This window comes from Centruroides vittatus, unplaced genomic scaffold, assembly GCF_030686945.1.
Source record: "Centruroides vittatus isolate TY-2023 unplaced genomic scaffold, ASM3068694v2 scaffold_769, whole genome shotgun sequence".
Classification (NCBI taxonomy): domain Eukaryota; kingdom Metazoa; phylum Arthropoda; class Arachnida; order Scorpiones; family Buthidae; genus Centruroides; species Centruroides vittatus.
In genome coordinates, this window is record NW_027122717.1 from 2,995,524 (window position 1) to 3,013,992 (window position 18,469).

An 18,469-nucleotide genomic window follows, 5' to 3' on the forward strand; every position below is an offset into this window, starting at 1 on the left:
CACCGTTTCGTGGACAAATATCCTCGTTGTATGTTAGCCAAAACTTGGTCTTGAAAACAAAAAACATTCATTGTTTTCCAGGCCAACTTAGACCCAAATGCGACAGTACCATCTTGTGGAAGAGCTGATTTGATGTTAAATCATAATTTAAAGTACCCACCAGTGGCCAAGCGGTCTTCGTTTCCTGAGCACTGGGAGTTCGATCGTGAATTCGCGCCTCGCTCGGACGGCGCGAATCCACGACCGGGTTTTCTCCACGTCTGTAACCCCTAAATAGGGACTAGTTACCCTTAAAAAAGACCTTCCGAAAGTCATCCTCCCTTTGTCAACATCTGGGCGATCTGCCTGATATTATTTACTTATTTTTCTAAATATTGATAAAATACTGTGTATGTTGCAGTCAAAACAGTTTTTTAGTTAGGACGCGTTTTAACTAGTTGAAACTAGTTTATACTGGATGTCTTTGTTAAAACCCGTTTTGTCTAGTTAAAACTAGTTTTAACTCAAATTCATTTTTGACTAGCAGTAAATTCTAGTTATAACAAAGACATCCAGTATAAACTAGTTTCAACTAATTAAAACGGGTTTTGACTAACATATATACAATAATGACAAAACGTTTTTGGGGGGAAATGCTGGACTTCACATTTTAAAATGCCATAAAAATAAGCGTATTTTTTGTTTTAATTTTCATTTATTTTTATTTTACTTGTTCAAGTTCTTTGAGATTTTCTTTAGAAACTCCCTATTTCATTCATAAGTGCTTCATTGCTTATTATGTACTTAAATAAATTTAAGTTAAATTGCGGATCATATAAAGTCAGAGAAGTAATACAATTAGAACGTGTGAAAACAATAAGTTTTATTTATAACGATTAGCAAACGAAATTAATTATATATATATATATATTATATATATATTATATGTTACTATATACAAAGTAAATATAATAATTTAAATGAGTCCACGAATCAAAGTAAAGAAATTCTTCTTAGGAACAATTTCTATGAATACATTCAGTTTTGAATCAAGTCTGCATCATTTTAGGCCATGGGACCTCATCAAAGAATTGATGTTTTCTGATTTCTGTCTCTCGAAGACGTTCTTTTCTATTCTGAAATGATCAACGATAATAATAATTAATTGTACTTATAATAATATACGTTGTAATTTTGAATATTTTCGTCTGTGTAAACTATTTAAAGAAATTGCAATGAAACTGCAAGAAATTAGGTAATCAGTAATGCATGGATAAATTTTTCCATAAGAAAATTTTTGGTTTTCTTATGGAATGTATAATACAAAAATATGAATTTTTTATATAAGGAGCATTACAAACTTACTTTCTGTAGCAGATCTTCGATTATCTGTTTTGCATTCTTCGGGAGTTGAGAAAGATACAACAACTTCACATTTCGAGCAACTGCAACGAGATTTTCATATTAATCATCGTTCCTTTTTACAATTTACCAATTCAAAATTGATAATAGCTTACTTTTGACTTTCTCGGTACGGGAATATCTTGAAATCAAAGTTCATAATTTTTTCCATGTAAATGTGCATAGAAGTTTTTCCAACCAGGATCTGGTATAGTACAACTCCAAACGCCCACCAGTCGCAGTAAGCATCTGTAAATCATATACAGTCAAATGCGGTGAATGCTGTTTTTATGCGGTGAATAGGGACCGCATAAAAAAAGTCTCACGTAGAAAATAACTAGGAATTGCTTTTTAACTCCTTGGGCCTTTTTCTGCAACACCTAATGGGGAAAAAATCCTCTAAGAATTTTAATTTTTATATTAATTAATTATTTCCACTTAAATAAGAATCTAACATTAAAAAGTTAAAAATAATCGTTAAATAATGATTTTATTTGATAAATATAGCTACAGGAAGTGTTATTTCATTTAACAAGGCGTGAAATTTCACACCTGCAGTCTAAAGCTGGAGGGGAGCTAACTTACCGCATCTGTTCAAATATAACATAATATTTATGGTTTTTATGCTATTAAAATAAGAGGGGACCGAAATAAACGTATGAGAAAAAAATTTTACTGAATAAAAAATGAAAAAACCTGCTGATGTCATAGAAAACAACCAATAGAGTTTTTAAAAATTTTACAGGAGTTAATTATGTTCCAATTTGATTGAAATTTTCATATACCGCACAAAAAAAATCGCACAAATAAAAATCGCACAGAAAAAGACCGCACAAAACAGGTTTGACTGTATTTATTACTCGAGTAAAGGAAAAAAAAACAGAACTATTAAATTTAAATAACATTTCTTACCGTATTTCTTATGTTCAAGAATTTCGGGCATAAATAAGACAGTGCCACAGAACTCTTTTGGATGACGTTCGTACTGAAAAGAAATAAAATCCTGACGTCATAAGAAAAGTAAGAGACGTACAGTACTTACTGTGCGCCGGATGGCCGAGCGGTAAAGGTGGCAGCCTACCGCTCTGGGGGACCCGGGATCGAATCCGACCGGGTCGAATAATCCCCAGGAATTTTTCGGGGGGTGGTCCGTTCGGATATGTCGGGCCCCGTCCCTCACCACCCGGTCGCCCCATTGTGGGCCTGGCCGAACCCATAATGGGCCTACTAAAAGAGGCCCTCTTAGTGCCCACAGGGTGGAAAGAGTTAAAAGAAAAAAAAAAAAAAAAAAAAAAGTACTTACTGTGCACAGGCCAAAGTCAATCAAATGAGCTCTTTTTCTATTATCTAATAGGATGTTAGAGCTTATGTCCCTATGAATAATACCTATCGAAAACAGAAAATTTGTCACAGTGTATACTTAAGGAAATTTAAACATATAAATATGTTTTGATAATGAACCTTTTTCGTGAATATAAAGGATGGTCGAAGCCAGTTGTGCACCAAACGTTTTAGCTTCGATTTCATTTAATGGTCCATTGATCCCCAAGAATTCGGTCAAATTCTATCCATTCACATAATCGGAGAGGAGACAGAAACTAAAGAATACAAATAGTTTATTATCCCCAAAAGACATAGACATTAGCAATTTCTAATGGAAATCTTTCAACACAACGCATTTTTCGCTTCACATTCAATTTCTAACAATTTCTACATTAGAAAAGTTAAATTTTACCTATTATCAGTTTGGAAGCTGCCTAAAAAACTCACAATATGAGGACGATTCGATACGGAGCGCCAGGCAGTTTCTTTCTGTTTACGGCGCAACTGCTATAGATAACAAAGAATAATTAATATATGAAAAATATGAACTTAATATATTATGTACAGTACTCGTTACAATATGTGTTTATGGAATGTTTCTGAAAACTATTAACAACATTATATAAACAAACTGTATGTCATAATAAAATATATACACTCCATGTGCCAAGGATGTATTAATAATAAAATAGTGCATTGTTCGATTGTATCAACATCAGTACAGACATTGTATTTCTTTTTTTCGCTGCACGAAGACGAACAATATCGAAAACAAGGCTCAATGAATACCTGATTTCGAAAAAAACCGTTTTTTCTTTATTGCTTTCAGAGCAAAAATTTTGTCGGAATTTTTAGACCGAGCCAAGTAAACTGTTCCATAAGTTCCTTCTCCAATTTCTTGGAATTCGTAAACATCTTTAATGTACTGTTTTGTTTCTGTTAAACATTCAAGTCCAAATTCATATGCTTCCGATTGGCATTTCTATCATCATGAAATATTTTAATTGCAAAGTTCGTTAAATGATAACCAGAGAAACAGAAGTGTTACCTGTGAATCGGAAAATTCGCCTCTAATACAACAACAACGCAACAGTTTAGAGAATATATTTCTAAAAAACTGTTTAAATCTTTTCTCTTTCTTAGATTTATTCGCCAGCATTTGTGAATCTCTTTGGTTATCGGAGAAACACTCATTGACAGGCAAATCATCGTCATTCTAAAGACAGTCAGAATTATAATTTTTGTTATTTGTATGCGTATTTCAAACTTGAGTAGAAAAGTATTAACTCACTTTCAATCATATAATTAATGTGTAATATCATAAATATAAATTAATAACTTACATTACATGGGTAATTTTCGAATTGCTAACCGTCCGGTTCAGCTCCGCCACTTCTGTTATAACAAAATTTATTAAATTTTAAATACATATTGAACTTTAGAAAAAAAAAATATATTTCTTACTAGACTATACATGAGTCCATTTCTATCCGTCCCTTCACACGCTTTCTTAGAGGCATTAACAAGTCTACGGCGGAACGGTCCTTTCAATTTGAGGCCACTGTCCGCCAACAAAGGTAAAAAAGTTAAAAGTCCTCTAGCGGTAGCATACACAATTCTCTAAAAATAAAATTATTATAATAATTTTATTTTTAACTTTTTTACATTTGTTGGCGGACAATGGCCTCAAATTGAAAGGACGGTTCCGCCGTAGACTTGTTAATTTTTTCCAATGTGGTGGCTCGTTTAAAAGTCGTTTCGGATGGTAATTCACAAGATTCGAATCAGGACTGGTGGACTCAAGATGGCTACTCGCTAACGATTATACGTGAGCGACTGGCGCGATTTTCAATTCGTATCGTACGGTTCTTCACCGTTTGAGTGTGATTCTCTGACTAATCGTGATCTTGAGTATTAGACGTAACAGCGATCTGTCTAACGTACTTATCTATTGAGTTTTGTTGGTTTTTGGAGTTTTAGCGCGAAACGTGCACTCAGGCCGGTGGTCCCGCAGCGTTGGCGTTTTTCTGGATTCTTAACAAACTCATTACTCTCAGGTAGGAGTATTTTTCGGCTATCCGGTGTAGTGGTCCCTCCACGCTCGAAGATGACGTCCCCTCTGCGCGGACATCCTCAGCCGCGTCTACCGGAAACGGCGCGGCGGGCTCGTTCTCGGAGGAGTTTCGATTTATCTCCCCTATCACGGAACTGAAGAAACTGGACTCCATCCGTCAATCTCTCCCCTCTGACCAAATATACACGGTCTTTTTGGAGGGTCAGGATCCCCTCCACCGTCTACGTCCGGCGGAACTTCATACGGCCCTCCAACCGCACTTCTTTAATCCAAACCGGATTCTAGACATTCGTTACTCCCGGGACTCTGACGGCAGAAGAGACTCTCCGCATTACAACCATAGCCGAGATTCCGGTACGGGGCTGTTTGGCGGCAGATTGCGCCCTTTCCGCTTATCTCCTGCGCGGCGTGGACATGTCCATCTCAGCTAAGGAGATACACGATATTCTCTCCGATAGCAACATACCGGTGATCAAAATACGTTGATTCCACTCGGAAGGAAGGAGACATAGTTGTCCCTAGTCCCACTGTCTACTTCTCGGTGGCCAGTGCGGCCGCTTTGGAGACTGTTATCCTCTACTACCAGAGATATCGCTGCGAACGCTACATTCCCCGCCCGCGTCAGTGTGGCCGGTGCCTTTCTTTCGGCCATACGGCACAGTCGTGTCGAGGCCGACGCAAATGTATCAAATGTGGCGCGGACCACGAATCAGCTAACTGTGATGCCGAGTATCGTGGCTGCGTCTTGTGGGGGACCACAAGCGGACTCCCCCCACTGCTCGGATTACCAGAGAGAGGCTCGATTATTAAAACAATGCATCACCCGCCGATGTTCCTATCAGGACGCAAAGAGATCGCAAAGCGGCCAACCCACATCATATGCGAAAGTGGTTTCACTACCAAAGCCGATACAAAATGAGTTGGCTTCTCGCCAGCCCCCTCGGCAGGGACAAAAGTCTACCCGCGTCCTCTCCAAGTCAACAGACGATTTCCTTACTTTGTCAAAAAGAATCTTTCAACTAGAATCCACAGTTGAGGCGTTGCGTGCGGAGATTTGTCACCTCCACGAAATACTTCGATCTTACCCTACAATTCCAGACCAGGAGGTCTACATATCTGAACACGAGCCAAGCACAGACAAACCGATGGCAGCACCATTGCCATTCAAACAGCCATCTCAACAGTCGGGATCAACTGCACAAGCCTCTCATCCCAAAAAAAAAAGGTCCAAAACCTCGTCAAGCGGCCGCTTCGGTTACATCAGACACAGACGGTCCGCAATCTGATATAGACCTACCTTACCCCGCTGGCCCATCTAGAGCAACCACTTTGTACGATTTAGACATTACTTCCCCGGCCGAACAGGCCAAAATACATAGACATCAGTCAAAAACTCAATCAACAAATGTCTAACATGGATGGAAGTCAGAATAACTTCCGTATAGTGCAATGGAACGCGAGAGGTATACGCCCTAAACGAGATCTCCTCTTGGCGTTGCCATGGTTGCATGACCGATGTATTACTTATCCAGGAAATGTGGCTGACGCCGGAGTCTACCTTCTCTCTCCCGGGGTTCACGTTGTTCCGTCGGGATCGCCCCTCAACCCAGGGAGAGATCTCCTGACAGCTATAGCCAATCGGTGGCCAGCCCGCCACAACCCGCCCAGCTCCGTCATCACAGGTATAGAGGTTCAGGAGACCCAAGTGTTCATAACAGGGTGCCTCCTAACTTTAGTCAATGTTTATGCTCCTCAGGAGTAAATCCAGGGATTTTCGCTGGATGACCTCTTACCAGTCGATCGTCGCCTCTGCCTATGTGGGGATTGGAATGCACACCATTCTCATTGGGATGCCTCGTGCATCCGCCCTGACACTTCAGGTCGGGCATTATTCGATTGGCTCTCATCAGCGAACGTATGCTGCTGGAACACAGGAGCCAACCCACTTCCATCCCAACGGCTCATCGGCCATTGACATCTTTTGGCTTCCCAGACCTACTGGGCTCAACAATATGGCAACTAAGTCAAGACACCTTCACTAGTGATCACGCTCCAATATTCATTACAATCACAATTCTGGGCACCCATCGTGCGCAGATTCCTCGACGTCTACACTATACTACAAACTGGAGTAAATATTCCGGCCACCTAGACCAGAGCTGGTCTCCAGATGAAAATCAACCCGATTCATATTGGGACTTTGTTGACCATCTCCAAGAGGCGGTGGCGGCCAATACCACGTTCTGCTCTCTCCCTGTGTCAGGACAACCACCGTAGTGGACCATTGAATGCAGCCAGATAAGAGCAAAGAAACGTCGTGCCTTCCGCCAAGCACGCAAATTAGCTTCTCTTGACTGGTGCTACCGATACAAATTCTATGGGGCTCTACTCAGAAGAAAATCTCGCCAATCTCGACGGGAGTGGTGGGGGCGCCTGTGCGCCTCCCCTCCATTCCAGTCCACTCTCTACCAGATATTTCGTAGCCTGAGGACCCCACAGGCGCCCGAGGAGACCCACAACATCATTCAGAACTCGGATACTTTATTAACTCCAACACAACAAGCAGACGCCCTAGCTTCCTTTTTCGGGCGAGCCCGTCAGACGGGTTTTTTCGCTCCTCTAGGGACCCCTCGTCAGAGGCCTCTCATAATTGATGATAGTCTATTCAATAAGATAGAACTCTATAAGGCTCTTCGCAAGATCAGATCACCTACTCCAGGTCCAGATGGGGTGAGGGCCCTAGCGTTACAGTCTCTCTCCTCCGTGGGCCTCTCTATCTTACTGGACCGTTTGAACAATATCTGGATCTCTGGGACCTGTCCCCCAGATTGGTCTTCAGCCATCATTATTCCAGTAGCAAAACAAGGCCGCTTAGCGACGTCTTGCTCCTCGTATCGGCCCATCTCCCTAACTTCCCACATCACCAAACTGTTCGAACGGATGATTCTGTAATGTATCTTGAACCTGGTCATACATACCGACTTCTTCCATACTCATCAATTTGGCTTTCTTCCATATTGAGGGGTGGAGGAAGCGCTAGTGGTACTACACCATCATATAGCGGTAGCCCGAGCGAGACGTCATTGGGTGTACCTGGTCGCTCTCGATTTAGAGGGGGCCTACGATTCAGTGTGCCAGGAGGGGCTCTTGGCAAAACTGGAATATTTTGGCATCAGAGGGAGGTTGCTCACTTGGATCTCATCGTTTTTCCGCAATCGTACATTCCAAGTCTGCTGGCAGGGTGTTTTATCAGCACCTCACGCCTTTCCGCATGGTGTTCCACAGGGAAGCGTTCTCGCCCCTATTCTTTTCACTTTTTATATGGCGGACCTATGGACAGCACTTCCAGCCAATGTAACAGCAATTCTCTACGCTGATGGTCTTTATCTTCTAACCACAAGTACTAGCCCTACCCAAGCCGCTTGCCGCATCCAGACAGCTCTTCACCACCTCGAACACTGGGTAACAACATGGAGCCTGTCATTCTCAACCACCAAAAGTGCAACTATAGATTTCTCTCCGAAAATCCACCGCCCACCTATAGCACTGTCTCTAAACTCGGGAATCATTCCCCAACATTCGTCATTACGTATCTTAGGTATTTATTTCTCTCAGACATTTACGTGGCATGTACACGAAACCTTCCTGTGATCGAAACTGACTCGCGCAAGCTCTTTATTAAAATATTTCGCCTCGCGCCGGAATGGCGCCAGAAAAGTTGACATTCTTCGTCTAGTATACACGGTTCTAAGTCCTATGGCAACCTTCGGCGCTCCTCTTCTTGATGGCGCTCCTCCTACCATGATTAGTCGTATCAAAAAACCAATACACACTGCTCTTCGCACGGCGTTGGGTGTTCCTAAGTCTACCCCCTTATCTCGCTTTATGCCGAAACAGGCTATATCCCGTTACAGACAAAAATACGCCAAAGAGCGATGTCCCACGCTATCGTTCAAATCTCCAGAGGCCCGTTTAGCCCCCTACACTCAATTTTTCTCACGGCACCCTGTTTGGAATATTATCATTGGCGCCTGCACCAGCGTCCGTACGTTTCCCGGGTTTTATCTGATCTCCGCTGAGAGGGTCTGCCAATGACACGCATCTATCGGCAAAGGCATATGGCACCGAGCACAGTTAGCATTCTTCCTCATCTTTGCCTTGACGAGTTATCATTTTCTACCATTGACCCTCCGGAAGTCAATTGCGTTCGTTTTCAGGGGCTTCTGGAGTCGTCCTGGCAGGGCAAATGCCTCTTGGGGGCAGATGCCTCCAAGTCCAGTACCCGTACGGCGATAGGAGTAGTTTTTCCGACTCGCAAACTCCGGGAAACTTGGCTCCTTCATGAGCACTGTAGCGTATTTGGCGCAGAGGCTCTAGGAATAAAACGAGCATTGCAAATCAGCTCCAGCTTTGACAATCCGACTGTCATTCTCTCAGACAGCAAATCAGTCATACAGGCGGTGGGTAATGTTAATTTTTCATCCCTGACAATAATCATCGACTTAGCAGCCGAAATCAGTTTGCATCCCAAGGCAGTCGAGATTGGGTGGATCCCGGGCCTCATCGGCATTCAAATCAATGAAGCAGCAGACAAGGCGGCAAGAAAAGATAATCCATCCGGCTCCTGGAGGCAGCCCCTCATGGCACGCGATCTAATCTTGGCTACACGCGATATTATTATCAATACCTACATCGACTCCTGGTCTACTAGTCTTAGACGAAAAGGTTGGGATCACCTCCGGCCTTTTGTTCCCTGGCCATATTTGTACGCCTTATCTTGCTACATCGAAACCCTCTTGGCCCGCCTTCGAACCGATACAGCCCCGTTAAACGGGTTTCTCTTTTCCAGAGGTCTTTATGTCTCTCCCGACTGCCCAAACTGTGGCTCTCCAGAAACATCCCGCCATTTTTGGATTACTTGTCCAAAATATAAGGAGGCCCGTCAAGACCTCAGCTGCACTTTATCAATTGATTTAACAGTAGTCCGAACCCTCACTCCTATTTACTGGGCTCACGTCGACCTTCCTCCTCGTCAGCACGTGGAAGCTTTAGAACGTTTTAAATATCGTTCGAACCGCTTCGTATAATTGTTAAGCGGTGTACATCGGAGAAAAGGCCAACAGGCTAAAATCTCCATATAAACTGGAAGAAGAAGAAGAAGAAGACTTGCCATTGGCGTAGTCCTCTCGAACACAAACAAAACAGAGGCCTGGTCCCTGCACAATTACTGCAGCGTCTTCGGGGCAGAAGCCCAGGGCATCCTGCGCGCAATCCACATCAGCGCCCCGCTGGCCAAACCCACCGTCATCTTCTCCGACAGCCGCTCGGTCATCCAGGCTATGGCCAACGTCTCGTTCTCATCACCACCTATAATCATCGATCTCGCGGCTTTTGTCAGCGCCCACACGGTGTCCATCGTCATCGGCTGGACACCAGGCCATACCAACATTCCAATCAACGAGGCGGTCGACGAAGTGGCCCGCCGCGACCCGTTCAGTGGCTCCATCTGGAGACCCCTCACGCCACGAGACCTCACCCGGGCCATGCAGGACACCACAGAATCCCTGACGGATTCCTGGTCAGCAGCGCTCCGCAACAAAGGCCGGGACCACCTTTGCCCGTTTGCCCCCTGGAGGTACAGTTGTGCGTCATCTCGCCACGCGGAGACACTTTTGGCCCAGCTTCAGACCGAGACGGCTCCATTACATGCTTTCCTGTATTCTCGGCACCTACACGACTCTCCGGGGTGCCTTCATTGTGACGCAGCGGAAACTACATTACATTACTGGCTTCGTTGCCCCAAATACACCACAGCTTGCGAGGACCTCGGAACACGATGACTCTTAACATGTCTCTGGTGCGCACGCTGATGCCTATCTACTGGCCACCGGCCTCCATTACTCCTAGTCAGCATGTGGCGGCGCTGGAGCGCTACATTAGCCTCACCGGTCGTTTCGCTTAGCAACTGGCAACGTCGGTTGGAGAAAGAGCCGTAAAGGCTATAATCTCCATATGAAACTGTGAAAGAAGAAGAAGAAGAAGAAGAAGACTTGTTAATGCCTCTAAGAAAGCGTGTGAAGGGACGGATAGAAATGGACTCATGTATTGTATAGTCTAGTAAGAAATATATTTTTCTTTTCTAAATATGAAATCGTCCCGGCAATTTTTAATGTACAGTACATATTGAACTTATTTATGAAATACATTTGTTAATGTCATTTATGAACATTACTTTTCATTAAACTCACCTCTCTTTTTTCATATTCGTATTCGACATTCGCAAAAGAAATCTTTCAACACGACGCATTTTTCGCTTCAACAATTGAAACAATTGGAAATTGTTACATCCACAACATTGTTTCAAGTCGTCGCAATTTTTTGTTATAAAATTACATTAAAATACATACTGACTTTTCAGTTTATTTAAAATTTTGTTTCGCACGAAATTGGGTATGAAAAACGAGTAGCAATCTACAGTAGCGTTTTTATAAGTTAGTAATTTACAATTCTTAGTATTATTTATTATATATTCAGACATTTATGAAGTCTTAACCTTGAGACTGAACATTTTCAAGCCTGAATTTAGAAAATATTTTTTATTTGTAGGCAAAACTGAATTTCTTTATAATTCAACACCGTTAAATGATACGTATGCTGTTTTTTTTAACCTCCGATGGTCCAAAAAACAAAGACAAGTGTAAATAACAAAATCTATTTATTACCAAAAGTTAGGTACAAACATTGTTAATTTTCGACATAATCACTGTGAAGATAGAGGCATTTGTCATATTTGTGAACGAACTTTGCAATCCCCTCTTCATAGAATGTTGCCGCCAGTGAACTGAGATGGGCCTTAACGTCATCTCGAACCTCTGCCCACCTAGCCATGTTTTTAGTTCAAGAAAGAGGCGGAAGTCGCTCGGCGCTAACTCGGGGCTGTACGCTAGATGTTTAAAAAGTTCCAAGCTAGATGGAACTCTGAAAGATGACAGTGTTCACTCCTTTAATGTGTGAAGACTGAAAGTATACAATAATACACAAGTATACAGAATATTGGAAATGTGTATTACCAGTATTTAGAAGAGCCCTAAAGAAGTTAAATATTTACTGGAAACCTTTATTATAGCTTTTTCAAGGGTTCGGCAAAATTAGTAATGGTTTTTGCCCCAAATTTCGTACCAACTGTAAATGACTGATCTTGAGAATTATTCCCACTGTAAGTTTTCTTAATACAGTACATTTGTCCATTCTGCTCGAATTTAAATACGTAAGCACGTTTATTATGGATCAATGTCTATAAATATAAAAATCTGTTTACCTAACCACTTTTTAAAGTAGCATACTTTATTTTAAGTTTAATTTTATAATACATTTTTACCTTACCGAATTATCGAATTTTTCAGCACAACGTTACAAGATAAGAAGAAAGTCAAAGTTTACATGCTTCAGTGAAAGTCTATGTAAGTGTTTAAGAAAACTTTGAAGAAACATTGGACAACATCCGTATTACTTCATCATTGTACCTTCCATTATTTGTGCTTTATTGTCTTTTGGATTCTAATGATATATTAAACGAAATAAATGCCAAAACACATACACACATACACATGAATATCAACAGAATATCTACTTTTTTTCCCGTCTTTTTTCACTTTTTTGGATTAAGGAGAAACATGTGGAATAACTTTTCCTTTAAATAATAAAACATATTTAACAAGAAATTGCTATTTATATGGAGGTTGGATTGTCAAAAATTAGATCACGCAAGTTTAGGGTAGGGTCCAGCCACCAGGTGTGTTTTGTCGGACACACCTCCTATTTATTAAAAAAAAAAAAAAAAAAAAAAAAAAAAAAAAATGTTAAGGCACGAGGGTAAGAGTCCGAAGTCCAGGAACGAGCCTCTCAGGAGGATGAATGCAAAGTCAAATACAAATGAAAAAAAGTTTATTATCAAAAAACAAAGTTCTCTGAACAAAGTTATAAAATTCAATTTAGAAAATTGGCCTATTCCTATATATAAAACAGAGGAGTACAGTACCTAACGGGAGTATCCGAACTGCGCGACTCACAACATACTGCAAAAAGAGTTGTCTCCTCTTCTTTCTTCACTTTTTCTCTCCGTTCTCCTCCTCCTTTCGTCTTATTTCTCCTTTACTTGGCCCTTCACTAGGTCCTTCCCTAGGTCGGTTGACTCTTGTCAATCTCTTTTCTGGACAGTCATTCGGTCAGTCTCTTAATCCTTTTTCACTCAGTCAATTCTGTCTCACCCTGTCGATTCTTTTTCACTCTCTCTTAATTTCGTCACTTCTATTTTTCTTTGTTTTTGAACAATCGCGTTTTATTTCCGGAGGAAGGTGAGGTAATTTGTAAAAATGCATGATTGGTCATCTAGTGGTCCTCCTCCTCTCTTGTCAATGAAGAATGATGTGCGTCCTGGTAACATGGATAGCATACCATCGGTCATATAACACCGTCGAAAAAGGGGTAAACGACGAGCACCTCCTCATCTTTTCCTTCGCATGTTCTGAGATTTATAACAATTGATAAATTTTTTGTTCTAATTTGTTTCTCTAAATTATTTTAAGTCGATAATAAAAAAATTAGAAAGGGGGTGCCTAAAATTGAAAATATGGGCGAAATTCCTTTACACCTTTACTTGATAGATAAACGATTGATATATAAACAATTTCGGTGTCACGTTTACATACGTATCTTCTCCTCGAGATGTGGGTCTAAGAGTGCGACTATACAGACGCGAGCGAGCGAATTTTCCGAGTGAGTGAGAATATGTGGCGAGAAGAGGCTAACGCGATAAATATCAAAACCTGTCAGATATGTGCGAGAACCAGAAATTCGCTCTCGTCAGCGTTATTTCTCGCTTCTTGCTTGTGCATGGTTTTCCTTCGCGAAAACTAAATCGCTCGCAATCTCTCGCTCGCTGTAAATTCGCGTCTGCATAGTCGTACCCTAAAGGGCGTCTTGTCTACAGCTAGCTAACAGTTCTGTTTTTATATTTATGGTGCAGTAAAACCAGTTTTTAGTTAGGACGCATTTTAACTAGGTGAAACTAGTTTATACTGGATGTCTTTGTTATAACTAGAATTTACTGCTTGTCAAAAATGAATTTGAGTTAAAACTAGTTTTAACTAGACAAAACGGGTTTTAACAAAGACATCCAGTATAAACTAGTTTCAACTAGTTAAAATGCCATGGGATATTAAAAAAGAATATTGCCATGAGATCGGTCATCGGACCAAGATTAGCTGACATTTACATGATTACAATAGATGAAAGAATTTCGAAGTTAACAGGTATTAAATATTATGCAAGATATGTAGACGACATACAAATAGTATCTGATTCTCAGACAGTTTCATCTAAAGATATTGAACACTATGCGAATAGACTACATAAAAATTTAAATTTTACAAGTGAAGATGAACAACAAGAGATGAATTTCTTGGATGTTGTTATAAAGAGAAAGGAAACAAGGGTTTTATTTCGTAAGTATGAAAAAGTATGTAATAATAATAACAACAACAACAACAACAACAACAACAATAACTCTCCCGTGGTCACCACCTGGACGTGGTGGGAGAGCCCAGTAATTTTACTGATCCATAGGACAATGCAGGCTGGAGCACAAGCTCCTGGTAGGGACACCCATGCCAGTAAGGTCTATGGGGAGAAATGAAGCTAAGAGTGACTACACCCACATTCTGTGGAGATATTTATTATGGTAATAACCAGATCAAAGTGTGATACCGGCTCGGACGTCGCCCGGGTTAACAAGGTCCGCGTTTGTGGGTTAACAGAGGCTCACGTTCGAAAAATAGGCCACAGTCTCCCTTGGTTACCAGTGGCGAAAGCAGCACCGGCTAAGCATGGCTACTGCAATGCCCTCAACAGATGTGAGGAACCAACCCAGCCTTCGTGTTTCTGTGGCAATGCATCCACAGACCACAAAGGCTGGAAAACCACGCCAACGGATGAAATGGACAGTAGAAATGAACGAGTTTATCATCCGTACTTACTACACCATCACAAAACTCGAAACAAACATGACAGTATACAGACAACAACTACACCATAAATTCACACAACAATATCCTCACCTCACTGTCACCGAACAAAGGGTTGTTGATCAAAAAAGAACAATTATACACAACAATCTTACTCCACAAACAACACTTGAACTTATCAAACAACAGGTTGCTGATCAAATACATCAACAGACAGAAACATCTAACATTAATGAAGATAATGTAACCTGTCAGGATAATCCAGCAACAAGCATTGATAATAACACACATACAACAATTACCACTAACAATACTACAGACACTTCCTCATCCATCACTGATAACATAGACATGGATTTAGTTAATACGCTCTCACTTATATTTCAGGAAACACTCACTAAATATACAGGTACAGATCCCACACGAAGACCACGAATACCAAAAATCAACACGTCAAAGGAAGTAGGAAAAACACTAAATTATGTAAACACTTACTTACTACCACACTACGTTCATTTAATTTCTACACTCGCAGACATTCATACATTAGTTTATGCTGGGGCAGTCACAATAGTGACATACCATGGACTGAAAGTACAATCACAGACAAATACACAGAAAACACAATTCTATCACAAGCCTGCCTGGCAGAGAAGAATAGAAACACAAATAAATGACATTAGACAGCAATTAGGCAGGCTGACACAATACACTAAAAACAACATAACACTCAAATTAAGGAAACAGCTATTTTCAAAATGGCAATGAAAGACGCTTTACACGTAGAAGTGTACATGATTTTTTCATTAGATAAAACATTAGGAAAAAAGTTTACTGTAAACCATTTTGCAAATGAAAATTTCAAAATGGACTATATATTACGTTCTCCAATATTTTGAGAGTAGATTAACATCACAGAACAGAAAGGAGTCTGGATTGGAAAAATTCTAATGAAAACTAAGTAGGAAAGTTTGAAGGGAATCTCTGAAGACAGCAACAAGGTTTCAATTTAATTTTGTAGTTGTAAAACTGAAAATTTTTCGTAGTTTGTTCCACTGTCTTTGAAAACAAAAACACACACTAAATGTCGAAAGAAGCAGTTATTCTGAGCTCTTCCGATAACTCAACGAGAGCAATACGCGGGACATTCGATAAGTCTCCTTAGCGAAAGGCAGTTATCAAACTTTAGAGAAATCGCTATTCTCTGCTCCACGTTAAGTGGGTTTTGCTACAGGTAATTTGTTGAGATGTGTCTGGGTTCCATGCTATCGATAGATGTTACTCTTTAATCAATCGCAATTCAATTAATGTTATCTTTTTGTCATGCGATTGCAACCCGCCGTTTTCCAAGGGAAGAACGTGTTTTTAGTAGTCTGTAGCCAATTTTTTTGTGTTAAAATGTCATCAAGGAGGGACAATGCGACCAGCAAACTACAACTCGAGATATTACTTAAAACACTTCGGCTCTAGCAAGGGTCGGATTTAGGCATTTCGATGCTCTTGAAACTGTATGAGGCCTCTTACCAACACTTTATAATTTTAGAAATCAATCTTATAAAATAGAATTAACATAAACATATTAATTTTGATTATAAATGTTTTATTGTTAAAAATCATTTGCAATATATTATAAAATAAGGTACAATTTAACAGGCTTTACTCATTTTTTAAAAAATATTATTTAAATTTATCAGGTCATCAAAAAAGAATGACAAATTTAATAAAGAAAACAAAAAATTGTATTTTGTCTATTGTTCATCTCTCCTGTCGCCCGGATGTTTGGTGTCCAGTTGACTGTGTCCCCAAGAAAGCACGGGACAAAATTGGGAACGCTTTAAAATTTAAAAATCGCACTTTTTAAAATTTTATATTTAATAGGTTTTTTTTTCTCCCTTCTAATATATATCAAAATTGAATATAAAGTCTTGTACTTAAATGTTTAGAGTACAAAATATATTTTTATTTGGCCAAAAAAAATTAAAATAATTTAAAGTATAAAAACACATATTGGTTCCTTTACCCTTTGATTACTAAAAATTTCTTTCCACGCACAATATGGTGGAACGCCCTGAGGCACAACCTTGGATGGCTTCAAGTTGTCAATGGAAATGTTTCCACTACCGCATCTCTAGTTACTTATATCCCCGTGATCTAGAGTCTGCAACCTCAATTAATCATCGAGGGAGATTGTGCTAAATTGCCTAGAAATTACTTCTACTTTAAGTTATTAAATATCAGTTTGTCTATTTACTGGCTTTTTCTGCCTTTTACAATATATACGGACTTTCTCTTCTATGTACCTTTTTATATTGGCAAACTCAATTTACGTGGTTTTCGATCGCGTAAAAAACGGTACGGAATGAATATTCAGCATAGATCGAGGAACGAGTGTATAAACACTAAAAATACAGCTTTTTTGCTAAATTTCATGAAGAACACTTATTTCTTTTTACGCAATTGTATTCCGAAAGTTGCTCCGCAGCTGAGAAGACCATTGGCATAAACTCTGGACACGGAAATCTCAAATTTAACTTTTAATATAAAAAATTAGTATGAAAATTGTACAGTTTTTTCAGGTAATTGATGAATATCTGTATTTATTCATTTTAACCATATATTTTTATGTCTTCACAGAATGGTCAAACGCCTATCTGAAGATATAAAATTACAATAAAAGACATGTATGACTGATCCATCCTATCTCAACAGATACTTCTTGGTCGTGAGAATAGATTGCCACTCTGGAGGATCACAGATTGTAATTTAGAGGATTTTAAAAAGAAAAGTACAGTCAAACCTGTTTTTATGCGGGGGATAGGGACCGCATTAAAAAAAACGCATTAAAAAAAATCTCACGAAACTTCACGAATGGCTGTAAATAATAGTTTTCGCAACACAATTAAAAAAATAATTTTTTTATGCGGTCAACAGGGACCGCATAAAAAAAGTCTCACATAGAAAATAACTCAAAACCGTACGAAATAGAATTTATTGACAACAGATGTCAGCACTTGACTGCATCGTCTGGTCTATCGTCTGTTTTACATATTTTTGTCCAGGTGGTGTTTTGTTGACTTAAAAAGTAAATTATTTCATTTCTCGCATATTCATGCAATAATATTACTATAATAAGTGCATTTATGCTATAATAAGTTTATTTAGCTATAATAAGTCAACGTGAGACATGACGAATCGCACGAGACTAGTCGCCAACTATACCGCACAAATTAAAAATTCGCATTAAAAAAATCGCACAAATAAAAATCGCACATAAAAAGAGCGCATAAAAACAGGTTTGACTGTATCTTGTTTTTTCAAATATTATGGTTTGGGTTTATCTTACGTCGCTTACTCTGTTTACTTGGTCGAAAGTTACGTTCAGAAAGGCACTTCTTGAGTTACTTGCGACAAGGTCACGTCTCTCCGTTCTGTTACGTTGCATGTATATGAGCACATTACTTTTTAGGGGTTAATCAATCAAGTAGCAACGTATTTATAATCCTTTACTCCAGGGTTGTATAAAATGGGACTTTTTTCTACTTCAATAATTGGTTTTACTTTTCTCGTTTGTTATAACGTAACACGTGAAAATATTGTAATTGTGTCAAATTGACCCTCCGGGATTTTTCAAATCTTGACAGTTTGAGGTTTCCTGAACCCAAAAACACCA

General features: G+C 39.8%; 1 protein-coding gene across 1 annotated transcript; it reads left to right on the top strand.

Moving 5' to 3' along the window:
- Nucleotides 1-8,895: 8,895 nt before the first annotated feature.
- Nucleotides 8,896-9,864, top strand: LOC136989847 (uncharacterized). Its single transcript, XM_067288131.1, has one exon. The coding sequence runs from the start codon at nt 8,896-8,898 to the stop codon at nt 9,862-9,864; it is 969 nt and encodes a 322-aa protein (XP_067144232.1).
- The last annotated feature ends 8,605 nt before the right edge of the window (nt 9,865-18,469 follow it).